Source organism: Drosophila montana, unplaced genomic scaffold (assembly GCF_035044405.1).
Source record: "Drosophila montana isolate Dmon_TW-CO22-7 unplaced genomic scaffold, ASM3504440v1 contig_3833_1, whole genome shotgun sequence".
NCBI lineage: Eukaryota > Metazoa > Arthropoda > Insecta > Diptera > Drosophilidae > Drosophila > Drosophila montana.
The window spans coordinates 2,475,039-2,501,792 of NW_026998704.1; the positions used below are offsets into that span (position 1 = coordinate 2,475,039).

At 41.5% G+C, this 26,754-nt stretch overlaps 6 protein-coding genes and 1 long non-coding RNA gene across 12 annotated transcripts in view; 4 read left to right on the plus strand and 3 right to left on the minus strand.

The window, feature by feature from the left end:
- The window catches only part of Kank (kank), a 40,154-nt gene extending 30,198 nt beyond the window's left edge, over positions 1-9,956 (plus strand). For 3 of the 6 annotated variants that reach the window (XM_064696051.1, XM_064696049.1, XM_064696050.1), the window contains 7 exons: positions 3,704-4,119; positions 4,190-5,610; positions 6,802-7,269; positions 7,330-7,576; positions 8,379-8,591; positions 8,680-8,880; positions 8,944-9,956. In XM_064696051.1, coding sequence (XP_064552121.1) covers positions 3,704-4,119; positions 4,190-5,610; positions 6,802-7,269; positions 7,330-7,576; positions 8,379-8,591; positions 8,680-8,880; positions 8,944-9,105 — 3,128 coding nt within the window. In that variant the 3' untranslated portion in view covers positions 9,106-9,956. Of the gene's footprint in view, positions 1-1,625; positions 1,763-1,956; positions 2,221-3,703; positions 4,120-4,189; positions 5,611-6,573; positions 6,723-6,801; positions 7,270-7,329; positions 7,577-8,378; positions 8,592-8,679; positions 8,881-8,943 lie in introns of those variants that run through there. The other 3 variants (XM_064696053.1, XM_064696052.1, XM_064696055.1) reach the window with 3 other exon arrangements.
- LOC135437952 (probable cytochrome P450 317a1) lies at positions 9,672-12,168 on the minus strand. Its single transcript, XM_064696066.1, has one exon. The coding sequence runs from the start codon at positions 11,943-11,945 to the stop codon at positions 10,380-10,382; it is 1,566 nt and encodes a 521-aa protein (XP_064552136.1). The 5' UTR covers positions 11,946-12,168; the 3' UTR covers positions 9,672-10,379.
- A 1,471-nt stretch (positions 12,169-13,639) lies between these two features.
- Positions 13,640-14,509, plus strand: LOC135437964 (uncharacterized). Its single transcript, XR_010437781.1, has 3 exons — positions 13,640-13,763; positions 14,162-14,243; positions 14,317-14,509. It is a non-coding gene; the product is annotated as an uncharacterized LOC135437964 (long non-coding RNA).
- Positions 14,510-16,512: 2,003 nt separating this feature from the next.
- On the plus strand, positions 16,513-18,265 carry LOC135437956 (probable cytochrome P450 6a21). Its single transcript, XM_064696071.1, has 2 exons — positions 16,513-17,623; positions 17,682-18,265. The coding sequence occupies exons 1-2, from the start codon at positions 16,528-16,530 to the stop codon at positions 18,098-18,100; spliced, it is 1,515 nt and encodes a 504-aa protein (XP_064552141.1). The 5' UTR covers positions 16,513-16,527; the 3' UTR covers positions 18,101-18,265.
- An 811-nt stretch (positions 18,266-19,076) lies between these two features.
- On the plus strand, positions 19,077-21,367 carry LOC135437955 (probable cytochrome P450 6a21). Its single transcript, XM_064696069.1, has 2 exons — positions 19,077-20,259; positions 20,318-21,367. The coding sequence occupies exons 1-2, from the start codon at positions 19,164-19,166 to the stop codon at positions 20,740-20,742; spliced, it is 1,521 nt and encodes a 506-aa protein (XP_064552139.1). The 5' UTR covers positions 19,077-19,163; the 3' UTR covers positions 20,743-21,367.
- LOC135437851 (probable cytochrome P450 6a23) lies at positions 21,364-23,013 on the minus strand. Its single transcript, XM_064695926.1, has 2 exons — positions 21,936-23,013; positions 21,364-21,866 (listed from the first exon to the last, which is right to left on the minus strand). The coding sequence occupies exons 1-2, from the start codon at positions 23,011-23,013 to the stop codon at positions 21,448-21,450; spliced, it is 1,497 nt and encodes a 498-aa protein (XP_064551996.1). The 3' UTR covers positions 21,364-21,447.
- A 1,423-nt stretch (positions 23,014-24,436) lies between these two features.
- LOC135437957 (probable cytochrome P450 6a23) lies at positions 24,437-26,296 on the minus strand. The gene is made up of 2 exons (XM_064696072.1): positions 25,194-26,296; positions 24,437-25,127 (listed from the first exon to the last, which is right to left on the minus strand). Exons 1-2 carry the CDS (start codon positions 26,272-26,274, stop codon positions 24,706-24,708), a joined length of 1,503 nt encoding a protein of 500 aa, XP_064552142.1. The 5' UTR covers positions 26,275-26,296; the 3' UTR covers positions 24,437-24,705.
- Positions 26,297-26,754: the final 458 nt, after the last annotated feature.

Consider the following 26,754-nt stretch of genomic DNA (forward strand, 5'->3'; position numbering starts at 1 on the left):
CGCTCTCCTTAATTTATTTTTATTCATATTAATTAAAATTAAAAAAATAAATTAAGACAGTAACATATTTGAAAATATGTAGCTCTCAATTTTAACTGCATTTTCGAGTAGCCAGATATAAAGAACAATTTATTGCGGCTTATATAATTTATATAACAAATAAAATTTCAATTTAATTATATTTCTGTTTTGTAAAAATATTGTTATCTAGGATGATTCCATTTTTGGTTTTATTCAATCTCTTTAGCTTCTCACTTATTCTAAAAGAATACCCAAAGCTTGATAAAGTCTATTTAGATACTGTTAATCTCACATCCTGAAACTTTTTCCTAGGCAGCTCAGGGAGTTCAGAGGCAGTCCTTATCTCAGCGCTAACTAAACTTTCACTTACCTTCAAATATATTTTTTTAAACTATATTTAGTATATGTTGCAAGCTATTTTTAACTTATAATAAATTACCCGAGAATTGATCGATTGGCAGCAGCTCTTAGATATCGTATTTATGTATACTGATCGATCATTTGCTCTTCAAATTATCACTCACAATATGGGGGCGTTTTTTTCGTATAGCTTAGCCTCGATACGCGAGACAAACATTACACACATTTTGAAGTATGGATATAGTTGAACAAAGATTGTTAATATTTGCTTGCAAAATGATCGGACAAACCTAAGAGAGAAGAGAAGACCCACCTTGAGGCGCACTCGCCCAGCTCTGGTCAGGTTCGAGTCAGCTCACGATGAATCTAAATATATTACAAAATGGTTTTGTTCGCGTCATCATAATAATCAACATTATCATTTAATAATGTGCATTTAGCTTATCTACGAATTGTTGTCTAGTTTCTCTATTTGTTATTGTTTTCCTTTTTTTTTTTGTTATTCAGATTGTTTAATTTGTATTTGCTGAGCGAGCAACGACCTTATCGCTGTGCTCTCTTCTCTCTGGCTCCCCATACGACTTACATAAATTGTCGCAGTTTTTCTTTTTTGTTAGTAATACATAACAATTTTTTGTGTTGTTCTGCTTCGGCACAAGAGCTGTTGAATAATAACAAAATAGCTCATGCTAAATGATTTTTTTTTCGTGGCTGGCAGCAGCTCGAAAATCTCAACGCAGTTTGTCGACGACTTTCGAACGAAAAACATAAAAATGTGTCTAGCAGCGAAATAAAAAGCAATCAATAAGCGAAATGATCTAAACGAATGAATTTATAAAACGAGTGTAGTCCGATATTTAATTAAATTAGAATGTACGAAATAATTGCAATAAAAATATATGAATATAAATTAACAAGTAACCAGCGAAAGAAATGCTAGACCCAAAAAAAATTCGAAACACAGTGCGAAACATCGACAAACGGCCGAAAAAAAACGAAACCAATTTGAGTATAGTATAAGCATATATAATATATGTAAAACAAAAAAATAGCCAAATCAAGCGTCTTAAATAACTATTTTAAATACTGCAAAAATAAATTCTAAATTTATGGCAAATACGTTAAGAGGAAGACAAGACACGCGTGTTAAAGAAAAATTCAAAAATAGATCAAAGAAAAAAGCAACATTGGCAAAAATCGAAAATTCGTGGGGGTGAATAATATAAAAAAAAATGAATGAATTTAAATAAAAGAAAAATCAAAGAGAAAACGCGAAATAATTGAAGCTACATGAAAACGCATATAAATTAATAAAATATATATTTCTTTGTAATGCCAATGCTCACAGTTTTGAAGAGAATAAAACATGAATTCATGCAGAGTGAGTTGAGTGTGCGTATAATTTTATACCGCACTGTCTCAGATAATGTGCGACGTTATTCGCATCGATTTTTGATGCGAGTGTGCGAACGTTTGCTTCATATCTGGCGAAGCAAATCAAATTAATATTGTTTATTACTCACATAGCAAATGCTTTAATTAACACAGCAAAAAAAAAAGGCAGCTCGCCTAAAAAAATCATAAAAAACATACAATTTTATTCGCATTAGCTAAGTGCAATGGCTGCCGCCTTGACCGTTGAATGTGCTCTTAATTGTGTAGTTGCATTTTTCAGTTAATTGTGCTATTAACAAACTAAAAACCAATAACAATCGACAACAACAATGTTTGCCACAGCCAGCGACACGTTGTCGCTGCGTCGCAACAAGGAGACGAATCGAAAGATCAAAATGAAGCCGGAGCCCAGGCAAAGTCCATTGAGGAGCTGGTGGAATGACTGTAGGTTCATTAGCCAAATGCCAAATGTCAAATGGCAGCAGGTTGGGAATATCTTTTTTCTCTGATATTTGCTGGGGCGACGCGTGTTTTCAATTTTCATATTTGCTAATTTTCTGGCTCATAAAAACTGATTAATTATGCCCCGGTCAATGCTACCAAACACGCGACTTGCGTCTCTTCGGCCAGCCCGACGTTGCCTTGACCATCTTACTCGACAGCTCAGCCAACTTGGCACCGACAGCACACAAAAAATAGAAATCGTTTCGCTTATTTTTGCTATTTTCTTCTTGTTTCATTTTATTTTGCCTAAAGTTCAGTGCACAGGAGGCTGTCGTATGCTATATACATACAGAAATTAACTAATAGTAGCAAATGGAGCAGCGGCAGTAAAAAAAGTGAGAAAACAAAAATACTTGGCAGCCGGCAAGGCGATGAGTAACAACTGTCGAAACACAGGGCGTGTAAAAACTATGCGTACACACATTGTAAATTCTAGTTCATTACGAGAGAGAATTACCACGTCGTATTCCCAATTACGCGATCGAAAAGTTTGTCAAGTTTTATTTACGCGAATTCGAAATCGCCAAATTTGGTCGATTTTAAAGCTCTGAGTGCGGCAAAGGACTTTTTTGCTGCTGAACGATGAACGGTCATGGAATATCGATAAAATATCGATTATATATCGATAATACACGAGAACATATCGATAACCTGTCAATACATAGAGAGCATTTAAATAACATATCTCGCTAACACCGTGAAAACGTGCCGAAAGCCTGTGAACAGTTTATCGATAACATATCGATCCAAAATGAAAAGTCCAATTTGCACACGAATATTGGAAATGGAAGAACGGAAGATAGAAACTTTTCCAGCGCTCTTGGAGAGAACGCAGGTGTTTCACCTACCCGTATTCGTGGCTAGATAGAAGATATATTTGGGTTTTCTTTTATCGATTAGTATTGGATACAATCAGTTGGAATTGCAATTGAGTGCAAAAACCAGCTCGGGCAATGGCCGGGTCGGGCAAAAACGTTGTCTCTTTATACTATAAACAAATGAGTGCAATAAATTGTCAGTATGTAGGTAAAATCAATATTGAATAATAACAACGACAGTCGGCGCCCCGACTTATCAGCAGTCGGACACAAACACATTTAAGGGACAGAGACCCGGGTCTCTTGTGGCATTAGTCTTTTGTCTTGTATACTTGTTTTTTGGTATTTTTGTTTTGGCAAATTATGCGGACTGTGACACGGTTTGCATAGTTTGTATATCATCTATTATATTTTATCACTAATATTATATTATGGCATTTGGTTGGGCCAAAATGTTGTCAGTAGTAAACTGCATGCGTCTATGGCAAGTCTGCAAATTAAAATTGTTTTGAGCAAAGTTATTGACAGAGCAAGTAACCACAGATAGAGAGAGTAGTTAAAAGTCTGCCATTATCTAAAGCTGACTTTATCTTTTCTATTTGTAGACTCCTGCATGGCGGGCAATCGCTCACCACGGTCGAGCACGCCGCGCCTCTTTCAGCGCTCGAACACGCTGCCCTTGCAGCAGCGACCTAGTCCCAGTCCCGCCGAGGTGCACTACGAGAGCTATGTGCAAGCCACGGTGGCGGCCAATGCCAAGTCGCCGGTGGAGCAGCTGGAGCAGGCCAAGGCGACGCCGCCACCGCCGCCGCCGCGGCGCCATCATTTGACAGCCACGCCCAAGGCGGAGCAGGCGAATGGCCATGACACGGGTAGTCCTCTGCAGTCGCCGGCCAGTTCGGAAGCCGGACAGACCACAGCGGATGCACAGGCGCTGTGCCAGATACGTGAGCAAATGGCGCTTAGCCTAACACGTCTCAAGGATCTAGAGGAGCAGGTCAAGGTCATACCAGATATGGAGGTAAGTAAATGGACTGCGTTGCAATACTTGAGACACATTAAATGTACATGTTTCTGTCCTCTTCTCTTAGCTGGAACTCAACTCTTTGCGCGCTGAGAAGCAGCGCCTGCAGCGCCGTAACGAAGAGCTGCTGCGTGGCCAACGACAGACGCCCTCGCCGCCAAGTCCGGGCATCAAGACCGCCTCGCCCGTCCAGTTTACGCCGCAGCGCATCAGTCCCGTTTCGCTGGAGAGCCTGGGAGCGCGCATGCGCAGCAGCTCCATATCGCCCAGCATAATACGACGCGATGTGGCCACACAGGCGGCCAGCAAAGTGACTGCCACACGCGATGTGGCCGTGGGCTCCCAGCTGAGCGTCCGGCATGTGGGCACGCAGCAGGCCGAGGCGCTCTACTCGCAGCCGGAGCTGAAGCAGAAGATTGAACAGGCGCTCAACGATTGCAAGAGGCAGCGGCTCAGGCAACTGATCTCGGTGGGCACCCAGATGTATGTGCCGAAGCGGGAGCAGCGCGAGATGGGCAATCAAACGGTGCCGGAGCGACCGGTGCTCAAGCACAATGTGAGCATCAGTGCCAAGCCCACCACCAGGGAGAACTTCACCAACTGCCAGCCGGATGTGCGCAGCGTGGGCAGCTCCGAGCATCGCATCACGGATGTCCTCTGCGAAAAGTGTGCCATCGTCCGGCGCAGCGTCAGCGTCAGCTGTGGCACAGAGGAGCCGCTGGAGAAGCCAAAGCCCGTGCCACAGCTACCCGGACGCAGCAACACCTTCAGCCTGGGTGAGCACGAGCAGCTAGCGATCAAGCGCAAGACCATTGCCTGCCAGACCCCAATGAAAATGCTGCACAGTGCGTCGAGCCAAACAACAACGACCACTGTGCGCTCCACGGGGGCTCAGGTGAGTCCGGAGCAGCAACAGGTGGCCACACAGTGCGGGAACGTGGAAACGACAAGCCGCCAAACGGATACCAAGGGACTGCAGCGTCTTACACGCAGCGCAACCAAGGCGGAGCAGCTGATGGCGCCACAGACACGCCCATCTACATGCCACACAGGCAGCAACACCGAGCCGGCGCCGTTGCCTAAGCCAGAGCGGAGCACTACCCACTCAGCTTGCAACACGGATCAGGTGCACAAACGGGACGTTGGCTGCGGCGACATTGTCAAGCCGCACATCTCCATAGCCTGTGCGGCCAATTACTGTGATTCCTGCAAAGAGGCTATTCGCGTGCTGGCCAAGGACTTTTCAAAGCCGGACACCAGCGAGCTGACGCCCGCTCCAATAGCTGCTCCAGCGGCTGCTTCCACGCCTGCTCCCACGGTTAGGCGCTCTGCCTCGGCAGATTCGCGCATTCCGCGCCCCAAACATCTCACTAGTCCCAGTCCAGTGCGCAGGCAGTTCCAGAGACAAAATACCTATACGCTACCAACTGCCAAAGGAACGCCATCGTCCACAAAGAGCCCGAAGGCGGAAGGAAAAATGAACTTGAGGTGAGTTGAACGCTAATATTGTTTTTCTGTTAAATATGTGAAGGAAGGAGCGAACAGTGTCTGTAAAATAATTATTATTCAATTTTATGCTATTGTTGTGTTAATTCAATTTTTTATTGCACCTACTCTTAATCAGGCCCAGACAATGCACGTGTCATTTTGTGTATGTGTGTGCAGAGAATCTCCCAATCGGGCACTCCCGATTAGGGAACTCAAATTAAAGCAGCGCATGATTACAGGGGTCATTTTAGTCCATTAAAAACTAAGATGAAAATCCTTAGCCTAGTTTTTAATGTTCTCTAGATTCCCTTTTTGAACTATCGTATGTTATCACCAGAAAATTGAAAGCTTCAACATACAAACTTACACACAGATTCCATAATTCCCTCCACACAACAGTATCATAAATTAAACAAAAAAATTTATAATATTTAAATTTAATATAACATTTATAATAATAGCTGAATAATTTTCTTGCATTTTAAACTTCTCTCGTTCCACTGTTGAAATTATTTAAAGCACAACACATACTTTATCAGCTTTCAACTCAAAAAGTTTTCTTAAGTTCTGCATTGAACTTGACTCAATATGCATTAAAAAGTAACATTTAAGATGAAAGTTAAAAGGTTTCTGACTCTCAAGAATTAGTACTTACTTACGGCCCACTGTGATTATAGTAGATTTTTTATTAATAAATCTCAATAAATAATAATAAAAATATAAATATATGTTTATGTATTATAAACATTCGATTTTGTAATACACGCAATTCCCACCATGGCCCACTGTAGTCAGAAAACAAAAAGCTTTCGGTGCATGCTTTTAGCCGAGACACAAACCCAAAGCATGACGTGTGTCATGCGCATTGGAGGTGCTCAGCACGCGACTCCGATTCGGAGTCCGATTGCCTACGAATGCGAGCCTGGTCGCATTGACCTTCAGACTCAGTTTTCATTTTGGCTTTGGCGCGTTTGCAGCTTCGCTTCGTTAATCGACTTTTTTGTTTATTGTTTGGCTTTTCGTTTTTCCATGGTGTTCTCGATGTTTTCCGGCCTGAGCAGCTTCACCTGCTACCCACTGGTGGTCAGCGGCTGCTCAGCGCTGTTGCTAACGTGCGTCCCTCAGAATATAGTTTATGTTACATTGGTAAATCTTCGACTAAACTGAGTCCGTTTAAATATTATTCCACAGCTCGCTGCAGGAAAAGCCGCCAAATGCGGCGCACGACCTCTCGCCAGAGTCGCAGAGCTTTATCAAACAGCCGTCCAGCAAATCAACTGCAACGTCTCAGGATCTGGATCTAACCCAGCTTGGCGACGATGAGTTGATTGTGCGCGAGGAGAAACGGGTTAGCATTAGCTGGTCCCGCGATGCCTCGCCAGCGCCACTGATGACCTCTTCGGCAACGACGACCAGCACCAAGTCCGCCTCCCCGGAGCAAGCGCTGACCGCTTCCAGTGATTCCAACATGGAGCGCGAAATATCGCAAGGTGCACGCAAAAAGTCGAGCACGCCGCTCAAGTCTAGTCAAAGCGAAGGCTCCCAGGTGACCGTCATCGAGCGGCAGGCAGACGTGGAAGCAAGTCCGAAAGAGGAGCGTCCGCCCACCAAGGCACAGCTGCATCAGCTGGCTCAGGCACCGTCAGAGCCCAGAAAAAAGTAAGTTTTTGAATCCCAAATCTACAAATGATATCAATATTATCTACTGCCCACCCACAGAACGGAAATGCCCAAGGAGCTGAAGGATGCACTTAAAGTCGTCAACGATTCGCTGCTCAAGAAATTGGGCTCCAGGCCCTTTACATCGTTCAGCCTAAAGACGCCCAAGGCAACCATTGGGGAGCACTGGTTCCGCATATCCAGCACAGCTACATCCAATCCGCACGAGGTTGAGGATTACTTGGACTATTTTGAATCGCTGTCGGTGCCAGTTTTGGAGTATTGTGTCAACCTCTTCGACAGTAATGTGAGTTGATAAGGTTGCCAAAGCTTGATGATAAATCTTTTGCAATCCGAAAGCTAATAGAGACACAGAGTTAAGGGTAATTGGGAAAAGTTGAGATAAAATTAAAATCAAAATAATATTAAAATTCAAATAAAAAGCTGTAAAGCTTTTGAGCTTTTAGGAATTAGTTAAGACAAATTGCAGGCATTCAGAGCAATTGATCTTGTGCAAAGCTTAGATAGTTCATTTTGAAATTGTATTTAAAGTATTTTAATTCGAATGAAGGAATAAGTTGACACAAACTGCAGTCATACAAAACAATTAAGTTTCTACAAAGGTTTCAAAGTTTATTTGAAATAATACTGAAATTATTTTAATTCAAATGGAAAGCTTTTAGGCTGTAAGAAATAATACTGGATAAATTATATTCAAAATGCATCTTTAAGAAAGCATTGAAAGTACATTTTGGATAGTATGAAGAGTATGTAGGTAAATTTCGATAACTTGCGGAAAAGCTCCAAAATCTCTTAGGTTGTAATGGGTAGTATGTGAAAGAATTAGATCTAACTTTACATTTACAATATGCACTTCTCTCTTAAGTTAGTAACTAACTTCCAAAAATTCTTTGTGAATACAGCTTTAAGATAACCAAAAAAAAAAAAGGATTTAAAGTAGTTTGTGAATAGGGCTTAAAGCTCTTCGTATGTGACAGTAGTAAAAAATCCTCTTTGATTTTGGAATTAGATGAGATTAATTCCATGTGTGTTCTATATAATACTGGAGTCAATGCTCAGTAATTGACCTCTATTTTTCATATTTACAGGGCAACACGGCCATGCATTATGCTGTCTCGCATGGTAACTTTGACGTCGTATCCATACTGCTGGATTCCAAGGTTTGCAACGTAAACCTAATGAATAACGCTGGATACACATGCGTCATGCTCGTCTCTTTGGCCAAGCTGAAGCAAGCGGCGCATCGGACGGTCGTGGAGCGACTGTTTCAGATGGCCGATGTCAACATACGAGCAAAGAAGGTAGGTAAAGGCACGTCACAAAGTGTCAATCAGGGAGCTGCTCTTTCTCAATTACTAACCAAACTGATCCTCTGCCCAACTCTTGCAGCATTGCCAGACCGCATTGATGCTCGCTGTGTCGCATGGCAATAGTGACATGGTTGCCATGCTGCTCGATGCCGGCGCAGATATCAATATTCAGGATGAGGATGGTAGCACGGCGCTGATGTGCGCTGCGGAGCATGGACGTGTGGACATTGTTAAGCACTTGTTGTCGCAACAGGATTGCGATTCACTGGTCCAGGATGTGGTTAGTATTAAACTTGGGTCTTAGCCTGCAGTAGTATGTAATAGTCTTTCTCCTCCTTTCCAGGATGGCAGCACGGCCTTCAAAATCGCCTGGCAGGCCGGACATCGCGACGTGGGACTGCTGCTCTACGTGCACGAGCAGATGCTGCGCAGCAAGCTGCCCAATCGTGGGGAGCCTATACGAAAGTCCCTGCCCCTGCCCGCACGCCCCAAGCCACCAAAGTGAAGCGGAAGCGGAAGTTCGGGGAGAAGTTGCAGCTGCCGGGCAGCCATTTTGTATTAGCGGCCAAAATGTCGAACAAACATTAGTGGTAAGATTTGAATTAGCATTTCGTAGCGCTGTCTAGGGAAAACAGCTTAAGCATTCCATATCAGTCCAGCTAAACTATAAAAAAACAATTGTTAATAATTTAGCTAATAGTTAACACAGAAAACAGAAGGCACAAGCAGTTTTTAAATATTATTTTCAAATTGTATTTAATTGAATCTCTATTTAATTTTAAAGTCTAAAGAAATCACAACTTAACAATTAACCTGTGCAAAAATTATGAGTAATGCTTAGTTTTGTAATTATGCTACTAAAATCCAATGGAAAACTGACAAAACTTACATTTAATTAATAATAACATACATATTTCTTTAAGCCCGTAAGAAATTATTAACAGTACATAATAAACAAATACTGCACTAGCCTGTGCTACCCGAGTAGCAGCCATATAGCAACCATATCAGCAAACGACAATGCAAAAAACGACAAAATATTAAAAGTAAACAAAAATAATAATACAAATGTAAAGCGATTAATTAATGTGTAATTAAATTATTTTTGCAGAGCTACTTACAATTAAAGAAAATGGTTGATAAACAAAATATTTCAATAAGCACTTTTATTACATTGAAAACAATTTGCGGGACTTCCGGCTACTCAAGCGTAGTACGAATCAAAGTAGACGTATATGTATATCCAAACTTAAGGCGGCATATTGTATTTAATATTATATATGTATTCATTTTACTATAAACTATTTTAGAGCATTTTAAATAAATAAAATTTATGTTCAAGTTGTTTACGCTTAATTATTTTAGTTTGTCTCTAAGTTTGTCATAAAGTATTAACAAAATTATTATTTGATTTTATTTGTCAGGTTTTTATCACTATTTATTTGAATTTTGTTACTTAGTTTTCATTGTGTTTATGATTTTTTAAAAATTACTTTTAGTATATATTTTTTTGTTTATTAATTTGAGTTTTTACTCTTAAGTACTTACAAGTTTTAATATTATTTCTTTTTTCCTCTTGTTCTGTTTTATTTTTTTTTATGTGTAAATATTATTTTAACTTTTTATTGCTTTCAAGGAATTCCTGAGCTTCCACATTTGCAAGTTATTATTTTTGCTCAAATTAAAGCTTAATTTTTAAAGGTATTTAAATTCATCTAAAAACTTAAACACATTATAAATTCCATATTCGTGCACTGTGATTAGGAGGTTTCGCCGCAGTTAGACGGCACGCTCCTCTAGGCCCGGCTCGACTACGCCCAGAGGAGTCAGCTGCAGCGCGATGCCATCATCCAGACTGACCAGCGGTCGCTTGGAGTTCAATGTGAACTCGAACTCCAGCAGAAGCAGCGCCAGTGCGAGGCGCAGTTGGAGCTGGGCAAATTGCATGCCAATGCAATTGCGGACGCCGGAGCCAAAGCCAAACCATGTGCTTTGCTCCTTGAATGAGTCCCTGGGACTGCCCCAGCGTTCGGGCTTAAAGCGCTCCGGCTCGGGATAATACTCGGGATCATTGTGTATGGCATGAGTTGGTATAATCACAAACAGCTCCTTGACCAGCGTGTACTTCAGGTGCTCCGGCACCGTGTAGTCATTGAGGACGCGGCGCATTATGTAGGGTGTGATGGGATGCATGCGCAGGGTTTCCAGGATGACATGGCCCATGAGTGTGAGCGATTGCACACATTCGTAGCTCAGGTTATTCTGATGTTTTGCCATGGTCTGCTTCAGCTCCTGGCGCACCTGGCACTGCACCTCAGTGTTCAGGGCCAGCTCATATAGCACAAAGGACAAGGTGTTGGCGGTCTGCTCGTAGCCCGCCTTGAGGAAGACAAACGCGTGAGCTGCCAATTCGTGTTGCAAATGCGCCTTTAGCTCCTTGTCAGCCTCGTACTCGTGCGTGGTCAGCTCGAGGGCTTTGATGTCCAGCAGCAGCTGCAGATAGTCCTGAGTACGTACATCCGATGCCTCTCGCTGCCCTACAATGTCTTCGAGTAGGGTCAGGAAGTAGACTTCGGCCTGCTTGGGTGTCAGGCGCATGCGCAGCCTGCGGCAGAAGTTGGGAAAGCGTATCATCAGCAGATTCATCAGATAGCCATGCTTACGGGTGCTCAGCGCCAGCTCCGTCATCTGCTCAAACTCATCCAATGGGTATTTTTGGCGCTGCTCGGCGTTCAGGCCAAACACACAGCTGGCCAGGGCGGACAGCACATAGCGTCGCATTAGCTTCTGTATGTGGAGCGTGGAGTGGGGCTGCTTCATCAGCGTGGTGCTCACAATCAGCAGCAGTTGCTCGGCCTCCTCGTACAGGCTGCCATAAAGCCATTCTATGCGTTCTCCCTCGAACGTCGGATCCAGTTTTTGTCGCATCTCCTTCCATCTATTGCCACGCAGTCCATACAGATCGCCCGACAGCGGATCCGATTTCTGATTGCAGTAAATTCCGCGATCGTTGAAATTCGCGAAATCTTTGATCATTATCTGGCGTATCAGTTCACGGTCGAGCACCAGAGCGCGTGGCTGCAGCAGCGCATAGAAGCCGCAGTAGGGTCCGCTGCCCTTGAACTTGTTGTAGAGGGTCGTGTAGTGGGCGGCCTTCATGGCCTCGGTGCTGAGAGACTGGGTGATGAGCTGCTTAACGATGGGCCATAGCTTCTTGGGCCTCTCGTGCGGTATGTCCAAATAGCGCCAATAATCGCGCTGATAACGCGCGGCCATGAACAGCAGCACCAGCAGGCAGAGCACGATTAGGCCCAATATCATAAATATTATCCACATGCCTTTCATGTTGATTTGTTTTAAATTGTACTATAATTGAAAATACAAACTCACACACAGATAGAGACAGACACACGCGAAATCACAGTGTCACACACAGTTTTGGCCAGTGACTCTTTGTGGCCGGAAACCGAATCCGTCAGTGATCTAATGCGAAACGCGGACGCGTTCTCAGCGACAAGTTGAATCTGTTACTTTCATGACCAAACCGCGCTGTTCGACTGAGTGCAATTGAGTAAAACATATTTACGATACGCTCCGCGCCATTGGGAGCTTTTCATTTAGGTGGCGGGAGGGGGGTACCTGGAGTACGCTACACTACAGTTATTGCTGCTTATGGCTTTAACACGCTCCGAGTGGGCGTCCGAGTGAGGCCAACAAAGCAGACTCGCAGCTCAATGTGACTAAGTCTCTGCGTGGGACGAATCAATGATCTGTGAGCACAAAGAATCTAGTCGGAGCGATCAATTGAAGTTGTTTACACTCTCTTACAAGAGAATTTCTCTTGTTCTAGGACTACATCTTAGTCATAAGCATCTGCTACTCAGCGTATATTGTAACTTGTATTATATAAGAACTCAATATGCTGCTCAAAATAATACAAATAATTTAAAAAAAAAACTCGTTGTAGCGCATTTGTTAGTTCCGCATGACTGACCACTGTAAATTATCTACGTAGCAATACACTTTTAAGTTCATTTTCGTTTGTTATCAGTTTTTTTTCATTTTTGGTTCTTATAGATAAAAGAGCAGTTGTTCGCTTTGAAATTCCTATGGTATTCCCGTTGAGGTGGGGTTAGCACTTTTAAAACTGGCCCATAAACTAATTGCACTGAGCCAAAAAGTTGTGTGTTCAATGAGCAAAAGCAAATAAATGTTAAATACTCCCTTATCGTATTGGCCAGTCAGTCATTAGCTGGCCAGGGCTGTGACTAGTATGTATAACCCCTCTTACTAGCAGATATAAAAATTGAGGAACCAGCCAATTTTAAGCATTCATATTTTTAAAATTACATTCAATTTGAAGTCATGTGAGCGGCTTTATTCGAGCACAGTTCAAAAATACTCGCAGCTTTTGCTCTCAATGTACTTGTTTAGTTGACCTGTTGAATTTAACGTCCAATTAGCGCGTAAATGCTACAACAACAAGAGTCAGTAAGAGTACACTAGACGTGAGTGACCGACTAGGGGATACCCTGTAAGCAGTGGATGTAGCCTCACTCTATAAAAAATCCACCTGCGGCGTTTGTAGTCCTATCTTAATGATATGCATGCCTTAAATGGTACTAAAATCCCAGGGTCATACTTTAAACGAATATTTGCAATTTTTGGGTGGAGCGGGGAAAGGTATTTAATCTGTTATCGGTGTATACTATTAGAGAACCAAACATAGTCCTTGGCTCCTGTTAACTTCTGTTTAAAATTACCTCTTTTAAAAACCGACGTCTATCGATAATTTGGAAATAGGCAGAGATATCGAAAACTAACTCGATCTACTTGTGACATACCAGAATATAAGTTTAGATATTTGAATCTCTAGCTTATATAGAGGTCAACGCACTCATTTATATCAACTCAACTCGCAGTCTTGATTTTTTATTATACCTGTTGCGTACCCCTGCAGATAACTTAAATGTCCCTTTTTTCCATTTGGTTTGCGTACAGGGTATTTAAACAAATATATAACAACAAAAAACAAAGAAAGCTGTTCAATTGCTGTTTGCTTATATTGTAGTTATTGTTTCTACCAATACCCGCACTTGAAATCTAATTAAAAGTTAAACTAAAATGCGACAGAAAGCAAACAGTAGCGTTGCCGGACCACCGGTAAGTAAATATGACGATTTTCAACACACCTCAATTGAAACATATCTTTGTGAGTGAAAAAGCTTCGGCTTAAATAACAACATTATCGCAGACGTTGTCAGTGTCTTCGCGGGACAGAATAGCTTAGCTCCAGACAGAATAAATAGAAGATGTCTAGTCGAGTGTGCTCAAAGTCAAGATACCCTGTTACCCACATTCAATTATTAATTTGGTTTAAAGTACTGCGTTTTGAATTCTTCAAATCATTTAATATGGCCCAGTCTGAGGACATAAATAGCGTTCTACAATGCGTATATACCACATCACAATGCTCTAGTTTTGTTTTGTGAAATATTTTCACTTAGGGGAAGTAGGGCAGATATCCTACAAGTGTAATGTTCGTTATCTTCATTTTATAGGAAAGCCTACATACCATTTTTTTATGGTGTATATAGCTCTTATATTTATGGAGGTATTCCTCAATAGCCAAGTCTTAAAATCGTAAGTATGACAAAATAATAAACTGTTACAAAATCAATATATAATCTTTTTTATTCATTTTCAATGGGTCCAGGGTATAACAAGCGCTAACTAGAATAGTTTGCATTTTGAGTCCATTGGCGACTGTGACTGGAATTATTTTCGGCAATATGCTTTATTTAATCTGTTTATTTCTGTAGATCATTTTTCGGATGGAGTCTTCTCAGTTTTATTGCATTTAGAGCTTTCCAAAGCTTTGAAAAATAATATACAGATATACTAACATACTCACATTTAAAAAGTTTTGCTTGTCTGTGAATGGTTAAAATTTACCTTCCTTACGGAATCGTCACCCAATGAGCCAAATTATTTCAAAGCCTTTTAGATGTGATCGTTAATTTTGCCAAGCGACTGCGGAAATGAACGCAAGGAACTGAGATACATATATATTAATTGTAATATTTTTCACAATGACACAGGGGTTGGTCCTATCTCTGATACTATTAGTTTATTATTATCAGCAACCATGGAGTATATGAAATATTGTTCTATATAATATCAAGAATAAAGGATACACAAATATTTTAATAGTATTGCCGGGTATTCTTAAGGTCATCATTCTGTAGTCTTCGTCACCTTTACTCGAATGTAACAATTTGCGTTTCAGAGTTGGCTAAGTACTAAGTTTTAGCAAGTAAGAGGTTCTAGTCGGGAGCTCCCGACTACCCTGAACCCTCTTCTTCCAACAGGCGATAGGTAAAAATGAAAGATACTTGATATATATAAACTATTCTAGAAGCTACATGTCAAGTTTGGTAACTCTAGCTCATATTATTAGCCGAAATTGCACAAAAAACAGGATTTCGATATCGATTTGAATCGATTACTTGGAAACGGGGCAAGTTATCGAATATCGGAAACAAACTCGATCAGCGCGGGGACTAGGAGGGCCTACAGCTAAAATTTCAGTCTCTAGCTCTTATAGGTTCTGAGATCCTTGCGTTCATACATACGGACGGACGAACTGACGGACAGACGGACGGACGGACGGACAGACAGACGGATATGGCTAGATCGACTCGGCTATTGATGCTGATCAAGAATATATATACTTTATGGGGTCGGAGATGCTTCCTTCTGCCTGTTACATACATTTGCACAAATACATAATACCCATTTTTACCCATTTTCAATGGGTTCAGGGTTATACCCTCTTCTAAAATGTATGATTGATACAGCCCCATCGATTGTCGATATTCCGGAATTGTTAAAAGTACTGTCCTTAAGACAATGCTAATTCAACGGAATTGGAGGCCTTCTGATAATTATTCATTATTTAGTATGAATAAATTATTATTATTATTTATTTTATATTATGTAACATAAATAAATCATACTTATAATTATTATCAATAATAATATATAGTGATAATTTATTAATATTAATAGTATTAATTATAATTAAATCAAAACTGTTCGATGAAAACTTAGTTTAATTGATTTCATACTTTAAACCATAATTTTATGCTACCCACTTTTCTGCTTAAGCTAGTTTGATTAATCCCATTGGTGGAAATTCCTATTCCCACTAATATCAACCTCATATGTTATAATAAGTTTATCCCGACTGACTGATTGATTGGTGATCTACGCATAGACCAAACTGTGAGACTTGGGAAGCTTAAAGTAGTATTGTAGTTACCTAAAGTGTTAAGGTGCACGCAAAGACAGGATTTCGACAAATTTCACCGCCAAGTGTGGAAAAAGCGCGAAAATCTCTTGTTTGACACTTTTTTTGCTTACCATCCGATCGCTGTCAAACTCTTTTTCAAGCTCTTTGCTCAAATTAGTTTGGAAGGGGATTCAAAATGTTTACAAAATCCACCCCTCTTTGGCTTAAAGGGGGGTCATAGACTTGCTGATATTAGTTTCGGGCTAAAAACTATTTTGAAGGATCTTTATGAATATTTATTGAGGACGTGATGAGTAAACCTTCCTCCCGGCAAGTGCTATATGAACTCTAGATTGCGTTGCAGACTTCAAAATATATTTAAGTGGCTAGCGACAAAAGTCTGCAAAAGCTCAAAAAATTCAATCGATAAGGGGCATGAGCATATTTTAACAATACCAAGAGTGGAAAATAGCCAACAAATTAACCAGAGAGTGGGTCCGTTAAAGCTCAACTGTCATTTCGGCTTTATAAGGCACGCACCGCCGAAGTGGCTCTTAGTGTTCCGCTGAAGTTTGTTTAAATCGCAAGACTTGTTACTTTCACTTGCTTTAGCATAAGTTATTTCTGATTACCATGGGCATCGGCAGTTTATTATTAACGGCGGTGATAGCCCTGCTAGGCTATCTTTTCTTGCGAATGCGTCGAAATTTGCAGCATTGGCAAAACTTGGGCATTCTATGCGATGAGCCCAATATTCTGATGGGCAACCTTACGGGCGTCCGCACTAAGCGAGCATTTCCAGATATTTGGGTTGATTATTATAACAAGTTCAGAGGAACGGGACCATTTGCCGGATTCTACTGGTTCCAACGTCCAGCCGCATTCATCTTGGAGCCTTTCTTGGTAAAGCATATCCTGATCAAGGATTTCAACAAGTTCACGGATAGAGGTTTCTTTCACAACCCCGAGGATGATCCGCTGTCTGGTCAGCTCTTCTTGCTCGATGGCCACAAGTGGAGATCTATGAGAAATAAGCTATCTTCAACCTTCACGTCCGGCAAAATGAAGTTCATGTTTCCTACGATTGTAAAAATTGGTCGCGAGTTCGTAGACGTCTTCGGAGATATGACAGCCAAGTCTTCCATTATTGAGGTTAAGGAACTTATGGCTCGATTCACCACAGATGTTATCGGCACTTGCGCATTTGGCATTGAGTGCAGCAGTCTCAAGGATCCGGATGCGGAATTCCGTGTCATGGGTCGTAAGGCTTTAACCGATCAACGCCATGGGGCCTTAGGAATGGCTTTTCTCAACAGTTTTCCCAACTTTTCAAGACGCATTCATTTGAAGATGACTCCAGAGCACATTGAAAAGTTCTTTATGCGCATTGTAAGAGAAACTATTGCCTACAGAGAGGAAAACAATGTTCGACGAAACGATTTCATGGATCAATTGATTGACTTGAAAAACAATCAATTGATGAAGTCCGAGACGGGCGAGAGCATGAGTCTTACGATTGAAGAAATCGCTGCCCAGGCTTTCGTCTTCTTCGCCGCTGGATTTGAAACCTCTTCCACCACCTTGGGATTTGCTCTATTTGAATTGGCTCAAAACGAGGACATACAAAAGCGGTTGCGGGAGGATTGCAATGAGGTACTAGCTAGGTACAATGGAGAGCTAACTTATGAATGTATCAAGGAAATGGAGTATTTGAACCAGGTCATATCGGGTAAGCGATCCAATAAACCATTTAATACTCTTAACATTGACTAGTTATTTATTCCCAGAAACCCTGCGGCTATACACGGTTCTTCCAGTCCTTAACCGCGAATGCCTAGAGGACTTTGCCGTGCCTGGATATCCGAACTATGTGATCAAGAAGGGAATGCCAGTGCTGATACCTTGCGGCGCTATGCACCGTGATGAAAGGTTCTATCCTGAACCAAATCGATTTAATCCAGATAATTTTAAGGCCGAACGAGTTAAGAACCGGGACTCGGTGGAATGGCTCCCCTTCGGTGATGGGCCGCGTAATTGCATTGGAATGAGATTTGGCGAAATGCAGGCACGCATTGGTCTTGCCATGCTTATCAAAAACTTTAAATTTTCGGTGTGCGATAAGACAATTATACCCATTAAAAATCACAAGGAGAGCTTCTTGATAGCCAGTGAGTCAGGAATATACCTAAAGGTAGAGCGAGTTTAAGAACTCACATGATAACATATCATAGTTCTTATCAAATGTACATTTGATTGATGCAAAGGACCCGATATGAGATTAGAATTATTCGTGTGCTGTCCTGGAATTTTAATAGAACTAGGTATTTGGTCAAGTTCATAGCTCAAAATAAAATACACTGCTTGATTTTAACTGGAAACTACGTGGCTTATTTACATAAATCTTATTTATTTTTTTTTACTTTTATTTTTTTATCCAGGTTCTATTGCTTTAATATTATTGTTATTAATATTTAATATGACAATTGTTGCTGGATCCCGAACTGGCGATCTCTCGCTAATTTGTCCGAAGTTTTGACACTTAAGCCACTCAGGCTCACGCTGCCACGTTTACAAAGCACAGTTATATGGCTATATTGTTTTTCACCTTGAGAGTGAGAGAAAGAGAAACAAAAAGAGAGAGAGTGCAAGAGAGACTTAATACAGGCAGCCATACAGTGGACATACATACATATAAATCTAAACTGGGTACAGGATAACTCCTAGTGAGGAGGACAGTTGAGTTGTTCGCTTACAAACTTATTTATAATTATAATTTAATCAACCTAGTTATTATTTATACCAGGTATATTAAAAATTAAGAAAAATGCGATAGTCAATGGGTGAAACTCGAACCATGATCGAAATGCAATTTTTTGTTTAGCCGGCGTCTTAACTATTTAATATATTTATATATTAAAGAGAAAAATGTCATCAGAATAATTTGGTTAAATAATTTAATTCGCATATAGAATTTAATACCACAAAATATATATTTCATAATACTGAAGAACTTGTTTTGATAGAGTACAACTGTCACAGCTAACTACCCACTTCCAAAAAGCTCTTATCTGGCACTCACGAAGGAAATTGTTTATTTTTTTCGCGGCACAGCGCTTCAGAGAACATCTATAGTCATACTGACTGCGAAAGCTTCGACTGGGCATTAAATAGCCAGACCCGATCAAAGTGGCGCTCAGTACTCTGCCAAAGTTCACTTACATCGCGGCCGTGTATCTCTATCTGAATCATAGAAATAGTTGCTGGTCGCCATGGGAGTCGGCACCTTATTGCTCACTGCGGTGCTAGCCCTGATAGGCTATCTCTTTTTGAGATTGCGTCGTAATATGCAGCATTGGCAAAACTTGGGCATTCCATGCGAGGAGCCCAATATTCTTATGGGCAACCTTACGGGCGTCCGCACTAAGCGAGCATTTCCAGAAATTTGGATTCATTATTATAACAAGTTCAGAGGAACGGGACCATTTGCCGGTTTCTACTGGTTCCAACGTCCAGCCGCATTCATCTTGGAGCCTTTCTTGGTAAAGCATATCCTGATCAAGGATTTCAACAAGTTCACGGATAGAGGTTTCTTTCACAACCCCGAGGATGATCCGCTGTCTGGTCAGCTCTTCTTGCTCGATGGCCACAAGTGGAGATCTATGAGAAATAAGCTATCTTCAACCTTCACGTCCGGCAAAATGAAGTTCATGTTTCCTACGATTGTAAAAATTGGTCGCGAGTTCGTAGACGTCTTCGGAGATATGACAGCCAAGTCTTCCATTATTGAGGTTAAGGAACTTATGGCTCGATTCACCACAGATGTTATCGGCACTTGCGCATTTGGCATTGAGTGCAGTAGTCTCAAGGATCCGGATGCGGAATTCCGTGTCATGGGTCGTAAGGCTTTAACCGATCATCGTCATGGGCCCTTGGGAATTGCTTTTCTCAACAGTTTTCCCAACTTTTCAAGACGCATTCATTTGAAGATGACACCAGAGAAAATTGAAAAGTTCTTTATGCGCATTGTAAGAGAAACTATTGCCTACAGAGAGGAAAACAATGTTCGACGAAACGATTTCATGGATCAATTGATTGACTTGAAAAACAATCAATTGATGAAGTCCGAGACGGGCGAGAGCATGAGTCTTACGATTGAAGAAATCGCTGCCCAGGCTTTCGTCTTCTTCGCCGCTGGATTTGAAACATCTTCTACCACCTTGGGATTTGCTCTATTTGAATTGGCTCAAAACGAGGACATACAAAAGCGGTTGCGGGAGGATTGCAATGAGGTACTAGCTAGGTACAATGGAGAGCTAACTTATGAATGTATCAAGGAAATGGAGTATTTGAACCAGGTCATATCGGGTAAGCGATCCAATAAACCATTTAATACTCTTAACATTGACTAGTTATTTATTCCCAGAAACCCTGCGGCTATACACGGTTCTTCCAGTCCTTAACCGCGAATGCCTAGAGGACTTTGCCGTGCCTGGATATCCGAACTATGTGATCAAGAAGGGAATGCCAGTGCTGATACCTTGTGGCGCTATGCACCGTGATGAAAGGTTCTATCCAGAACCAAATCGATTTAATCCAGATAATTTTAAGGCCGAACGAGTTAAGAACCGGGACTCGGTGGAATGGCTTCCCTTTGGAGATGGACCGCGTAATTGCATTGGAATGAGATTTGGCGAAATGCAGGTTCGCGTTGGTCTTGCCATGCTTATCAAAAACTTTAAGTTTTCGGTGTGCGATAAGACAATTATACCCATTAAAAATCACAAGGAGAGCTTCTTGATAGCTAGCGAGTCTGGAATTTACCTGAAGGTAGAGCGTGTTAAAGCCTAGTTTAAAGAAACACACTTTAAACACAATATTAATATTTATTCTTTTGCTTTGTGTAAATACGTAATTATATTGTGCGTACGGGAAAAGACACACATCATTTGTGAGATTATTTGGAAATGGTTGAATTTTAAACAGATCAAATTGTAATTCTAATTTAAATTGTATTTGTAAAATTTTTCAAGTTTATGTAATTTTTTTATAAGCATAATTTTTATTGTATAATCACAAATTATTTGTTATTACAGAGCCAGTGGGCTTTGCGTATCTAAAGTTCACTCATGCACTGAATGTGAATGGAGGCATGGGTAAATATTTAATTGTTAAGCTTTCAAAGCTGTTCTCTCTCTCTCCCCCGCCCTCTCTCTCTCTCTCTCTCTCTCTCGCTCTCCCTATCTCTCTCCCTATCTCTCTGGTTGGAATAACAAATAATTAACTTAAACTCGAGAACATTGCGTCACTTTAGCTTGTATATGTGAATTTACTATACATAAACATAAATTGCAAACCAGTTTTGTGCTTGTGTCTCTGCCTTCGTTTTTGGGGCTTGGTTTGTTCTTATCATTGTAAAATATACAATAATACAAATATAAACGAACATTTATTATGAATGAGTAAGAATTGAAAACCGTGCCAATTGTATTAATAGTCACAAAATTAATCTGATAACAAGCTAAATTTAGTCTGCGATATCTATGTATTTAGCTTCTAGCCGAGCGGCTCCACGTGCAGCTGGAAACCTTTTGTGTGTAGTAGAAACGAATGCTTCTCGAATTGCATGGTCTGTGGGGTGGTGGGCGCAAAGGCAAATCGAAAATTACGTATTAATGCAATTAGACCCACGGCCAGCTTGATACGGCCAAAGCGCATGCCAATGCAGATGCGGGGACCCAGACCGAAGGGTAGAAAGGCGCAGCTGGGCCGCTTCTGTATGGCCTCCTCCGTGAAACGTTCGGGCAGAAACTTCTCCGGCTCCGGATAATATTCCGGATCATGATGTATAGAATAGACAGGTATAATCAGATGCGATCCAGCTGGTATGTAATGTTTCGGATGATCTGGCACCTCAAAATGCGCATTGGCACGACGCATGTGCTCTGTGGCGACGGGATACATTCGCAGAGTTTCTGAGAGATAGTTGAATAGGAGAAACAAATATACTTTCTTTTAATCTGGGATCTGTTAGTTCTGTTTACCCGATATGACCTGCTCCAAATACTTCATTTTCTGCATGGCCTCGTAGTTTAGCTCTCCGTTCTCCCCATAGTTCGCGATGACCTCCTCGATCTCCTCTCGGAGCAGGCATTGGATATGTTCGTGACGTGCCAGCTCGTACAAGGCTAGGGTTAGAGCTGTGGATGTTGTCTCAAAGCCCGCCACCAGAAATACGTACATCTGGGCGGCGATCTCATTGACCGTCAGACCCTCGGCTGTGTTGCCCGAATCGTATTTCTGTTTCATTTCCAGCATGATATCAACGAAGTCGTTGCGCCTAATCTTGTGCTGCTCCCTGTAGCTGATGGTGTCTTTGACCAGGCCCAAGTAGAAGGCCTCCACGTCGGCGGGCGTGCGCTTGATGTGCAATCTGAGGCTCAGCTCAGGGAAAAGCAGGCAGAATATGTAATCGATGCGCTTCTTGAGCATCGCGTTCAGGCCCATCTGCACAAAGGGCGCCTTTGGATTGCGCAGACTATTGCACTCCAGCCCGAAAATGGCAGAGCCAATGGTGTCCGCTGTGTAGCAGGCCAGCAGCTTGGTGACCTCCAAGGGAGCAGCCTTTCCCGCGCAACGCTCGTGCAGCACGTGCGACAGCTCCCGAGCTGTTCGTAACACTGATGGAAACATAAGCTTCATCTTGGCACTGCTGAATATGGGCGTCATGCGCGGCCTCAGGCTGTGCCACTTGGGACCATCGATGGCGAAGAGATGCGCGGACAAGGGATCGTCCCGCTCATTGTAAAACAGCCCTCGACTGTCAAAGTTAGCAAAATCTTTGATGAAGACCCGCTTTAGCAGCTCCATATCCGAAATAATATAGGCGGGCGTCATAAGAAAGTAAAATCCAACGAGTGGGCCCAAGTGCTTGTACCTCACATAGAGATTCTGTACTATTTCCGAGGTGTGTCTGGTTACCCGCCAGCCCCACAGATTTCCCACCAGCGGCAGGGGTGCTTCATGCGCAATGCCACGACGTTCAAAGTAGGATAGGCGCTGCCTTATCCATAGATATAATCCGATCAGGACACACGCGAGTAGCGAAGTTGAGGCGAACATGTCAGTTGGCCAAAATATTTTAAACTGGGTGGCAGATAATCAAGCTCTGTGGCATTTATATGCCCTGCTCTGGCCCGTGGTGCAGGTCAGGACCTCTACTTAAAATTTACTTTATTGCAAACATGTTGAAGCGACTCTATTAAAATTTATTAGCAAATGGCACACGAGGCGGCACAGGGTTCATCTAGAGTTCTCTGGTACATAATGTTGTATTACCTGGGACTCGAGTAGCGAGTCTTTACATAAGTATAACTAGTAATGGTAGTAAATGCGTAAGCTTCCAGGCGGAGGTCCACAAAATTGAGTTGAACGACAAAGCTTTGAACCTTCGCTTGGCAATTGTTCTACAACTCAAGCTCGGCATAAGACGGTTTGTGTGTCACGAAAATACATTCATACACAAACACATTTCTTATCTGATTTTTCCTGTAAAGCTGTATTGTATCATGCTACCATATAGTAAAAAGATCTTAATAAGTATTATCACAATTAAACTAATCAATGCTGGGTTTGGTCAAGAATCCTAAAAAAAAATAATAATAATAATAATAACAGAACCAACCGTTATTCAAGCAACTAAATGATATATTTGTCTGTTTTCTTTTTATTATTTTTATTTATTATGAATTATTTAATTTGTTAAATGGCCTTAAATGGACATTAAAAGGTCGCCGTTGCCTTCTGCGCCATTTGTGTGTGTCTTTATTTTATATATTTGTCAGATGTTGATGACATTACGTTTATATGTAAGAAGCATAGGGAAACAAATAATAGCCGGACTTGGTCAAGATGTATTGATAAACAAAAATTTTGATCATCAAATAAATTAATTTTTAATAATTTATATGGCAGCCATGTGATAAATTGGTCCGATATGGCCAGGACAGAAAGACGCGCTACCCTGCATAGAATCAGATAGACGGACATTGCTATATCGGCTCGGCTGTGGATTGATCAATAAAATATATTTCATTTCATTTCATTTCGTTATAAAATTATCATATTCTTTACAATGGTATAAAAATGACTATCAACCAAGAAGTTGAAGACTACAGATGATAAAAATTGATGTGGACATGTAATGACCATAAAAAAACAAATAATAAGTATTATTTTTCAAAATATCAAATAAAACAATAACTTTATTTTTATACTGAAGTTTTGTCCGGAAATTCTTTCTGCTTTTAAATGTTACACAGATCCGATATGGCTGGATCTGTATAAAAACGAAGGATCTAAACTAAGCTTTTATGAAAATAAAATTCTTCTTTTTATACCGCGATTCGATATAATATTATATATATCCCTCAATTCGTTATAAGTCTTGTGGCTAAAATACAATATGGACGTTTTATGTATCGAACATATTATAATTCATATTTATTTTTTTAGTAATAAAGGCAAACATCAAACAAAATCAAAATTAATATATGAACAAATAACTGTTTTTAGTATAATATAAAAACATTAACATACTTTGTATTGAACTATTATAATAAAAATTCATTCAATTTCGGGTGCCGGAATATGTGTTCAACAGATTAGTTTAGATAGGTGTAAAAGCGATTGATTAGCTGCTTAACTTATCAAAGTTAGATTAGATAAGTGTAGTTCAAGTGTTCTTGGGTATACTTCTTATCTGGCTAACTGTTATACATCTGTTTAATTCATGATAGCATAACAATTTTGTGATTACTTGGAAACCCTCTCAACATTTAAATAAATGCCGTTCTCAGAAGTCAAAAGAATGTTCTTGGTGACCAGCTTCATGGGTATCTGGGTCTCGGGCGCCACACTGAACTTGAAGTCCTTGATCAGATGGGCGAGGCCCACACAGGTCTGCATGAGGCCGAAGCGGGAGCCAATGCAATTGCGGGGACCGTCGCCAAAGGGCAGCCAACTGCAGGCTGGTCGAGCCGAAATCTCTGCCTCCGTGAAGCGCTCTGGCTTGAACTTTTCTGGCTCGGGATAGATGTCGGGATCGTAGTGTATGCCGAGGGCGGGTATCACAACGACGCTGCCTTTCTCAATATAGTGTTTCGGATCTCCTGGCGAATAGTCCGAGATGGTCTTGCGTGTCAGATGGGCCAACACGGGATATTTGCGAAGAGTTTCTATATTGAAATGTTGAGTTTAGAATTAGGGAAATGCAGATACAAACAGGCTGTAGAATATGTTACCCATGACAGCCTGCTCCAGATATTCCATTTGCTTAACATTGTCGTAGGAGTATTTATTGTTGTGATTGCCAAGCACCTCGTTTATTTCCGCTCTCAGCTTGTCCTGGATGTCCTGATGCTGGGCCAGTTCGTACAGGGCAAAGCCCATGGTTGTGGAGCTGGTCTCAAAGCCGGCCACAAAGAATATAAACGCCTGGGCAGCCAACTCCTGGAAGGTCAGACCCTCCTCGGTGTTGCCCTCCTGCTGCTTCTTATACATTTCGATGAGCATGTCCATGAAATCGCCGCGGTTCTCATTGCTCTTGAGGCGGTAGTCGATGGTATCGCGAACGATGCGCAGGTAGAATTCCTCAACCTCTTCAGTTGTCATCTTCAGACGCAGGCGACGCGACAGCTTGGGAAAGCCGAAAAGGAAGAAATCAAGAAGGCCACGATAGCGTCGCTCCGTAACCGCTCGCTTGCCCATGCTGACAAATTCCGCATCCGGATTGCGCTGACTATTGCAGTCGAGCCCAAAGGCGACGGTGCCAATCACGTCGGCCGTATAGCGACCCACCAAATCGGTAATCTCCAACACCTGTGGCGCAGACACCTTCTCCTTAAACACCTTGGCCATTTCCTCAGCCACTTGCAAAACGATGGGCAGCATGTTCTTCATCTTGCCCGATGTGAAGGTGGGCGTCAGCTTGTGCCGTAGCTGCCGCCACTTCTGACCCTCAATGCTGAACAGGGTGGCCGACAGGGGATCATCAATTTCATTGTAGAATATGCCACGACTCTCAAAGTTATTGAAATCCTTTATCAGGACGCGTTTCACCAGCTCCATGTCGGTGACCACAACGGTCTTGGTGAAAAAGAAATAGAAGCCCGCGAAGGGGCTATTTGCATTCTTGTACTTCAGATAGTAATCCCTGAAGATAACGCCTATTTGCCGCTTGGACGGCCAGTCGCCCATGTTGCCCTTCGGGAACATGGGCACATCGTGTGGAATCCCACGCCGATTCCAATAGTTGTGCCTATGCCGTACGGCATAAAACAGCAGCGATATTATAATACCGACCAGCGCTAGAATAATCGACATTTTACACGCCGTTTCAAACTGAGCTAACGATACGCCCAACACACGCTATATATAGTCCAAAGCTCGCTCTCGCAGAGCTTTCCGCTAAATGTGGGGTTTTAGCAGAATGACAGAGAGAGGCCTCTCTTCATAAACCTAGATATGTTTATTATGATAGTAGATATATAACGAATAAAGATCAATTTTCTTATGTTTTCATTATTCGCATTAATTGGTGAGCTTATCGGTCATAGTTATTTAAATTGTTTCAATTTTGGCTTCATACTATCTAATCTAAATCTCATTCCAAAGTATCATATGCCGCAATGTTGCACCGAACAACGAAATGGTTGTTCCCAGGTGGTTATCGTACTAGTTATATATGGAATGCCACTTCTATTGCTTAGTCATTGAGCTACCCAAAATAGTAATCGGAATTCCGCAAACCCACTTATATTAACAAAGGCAAACACATGAAGCTTAAAAAACTTATTATATGTT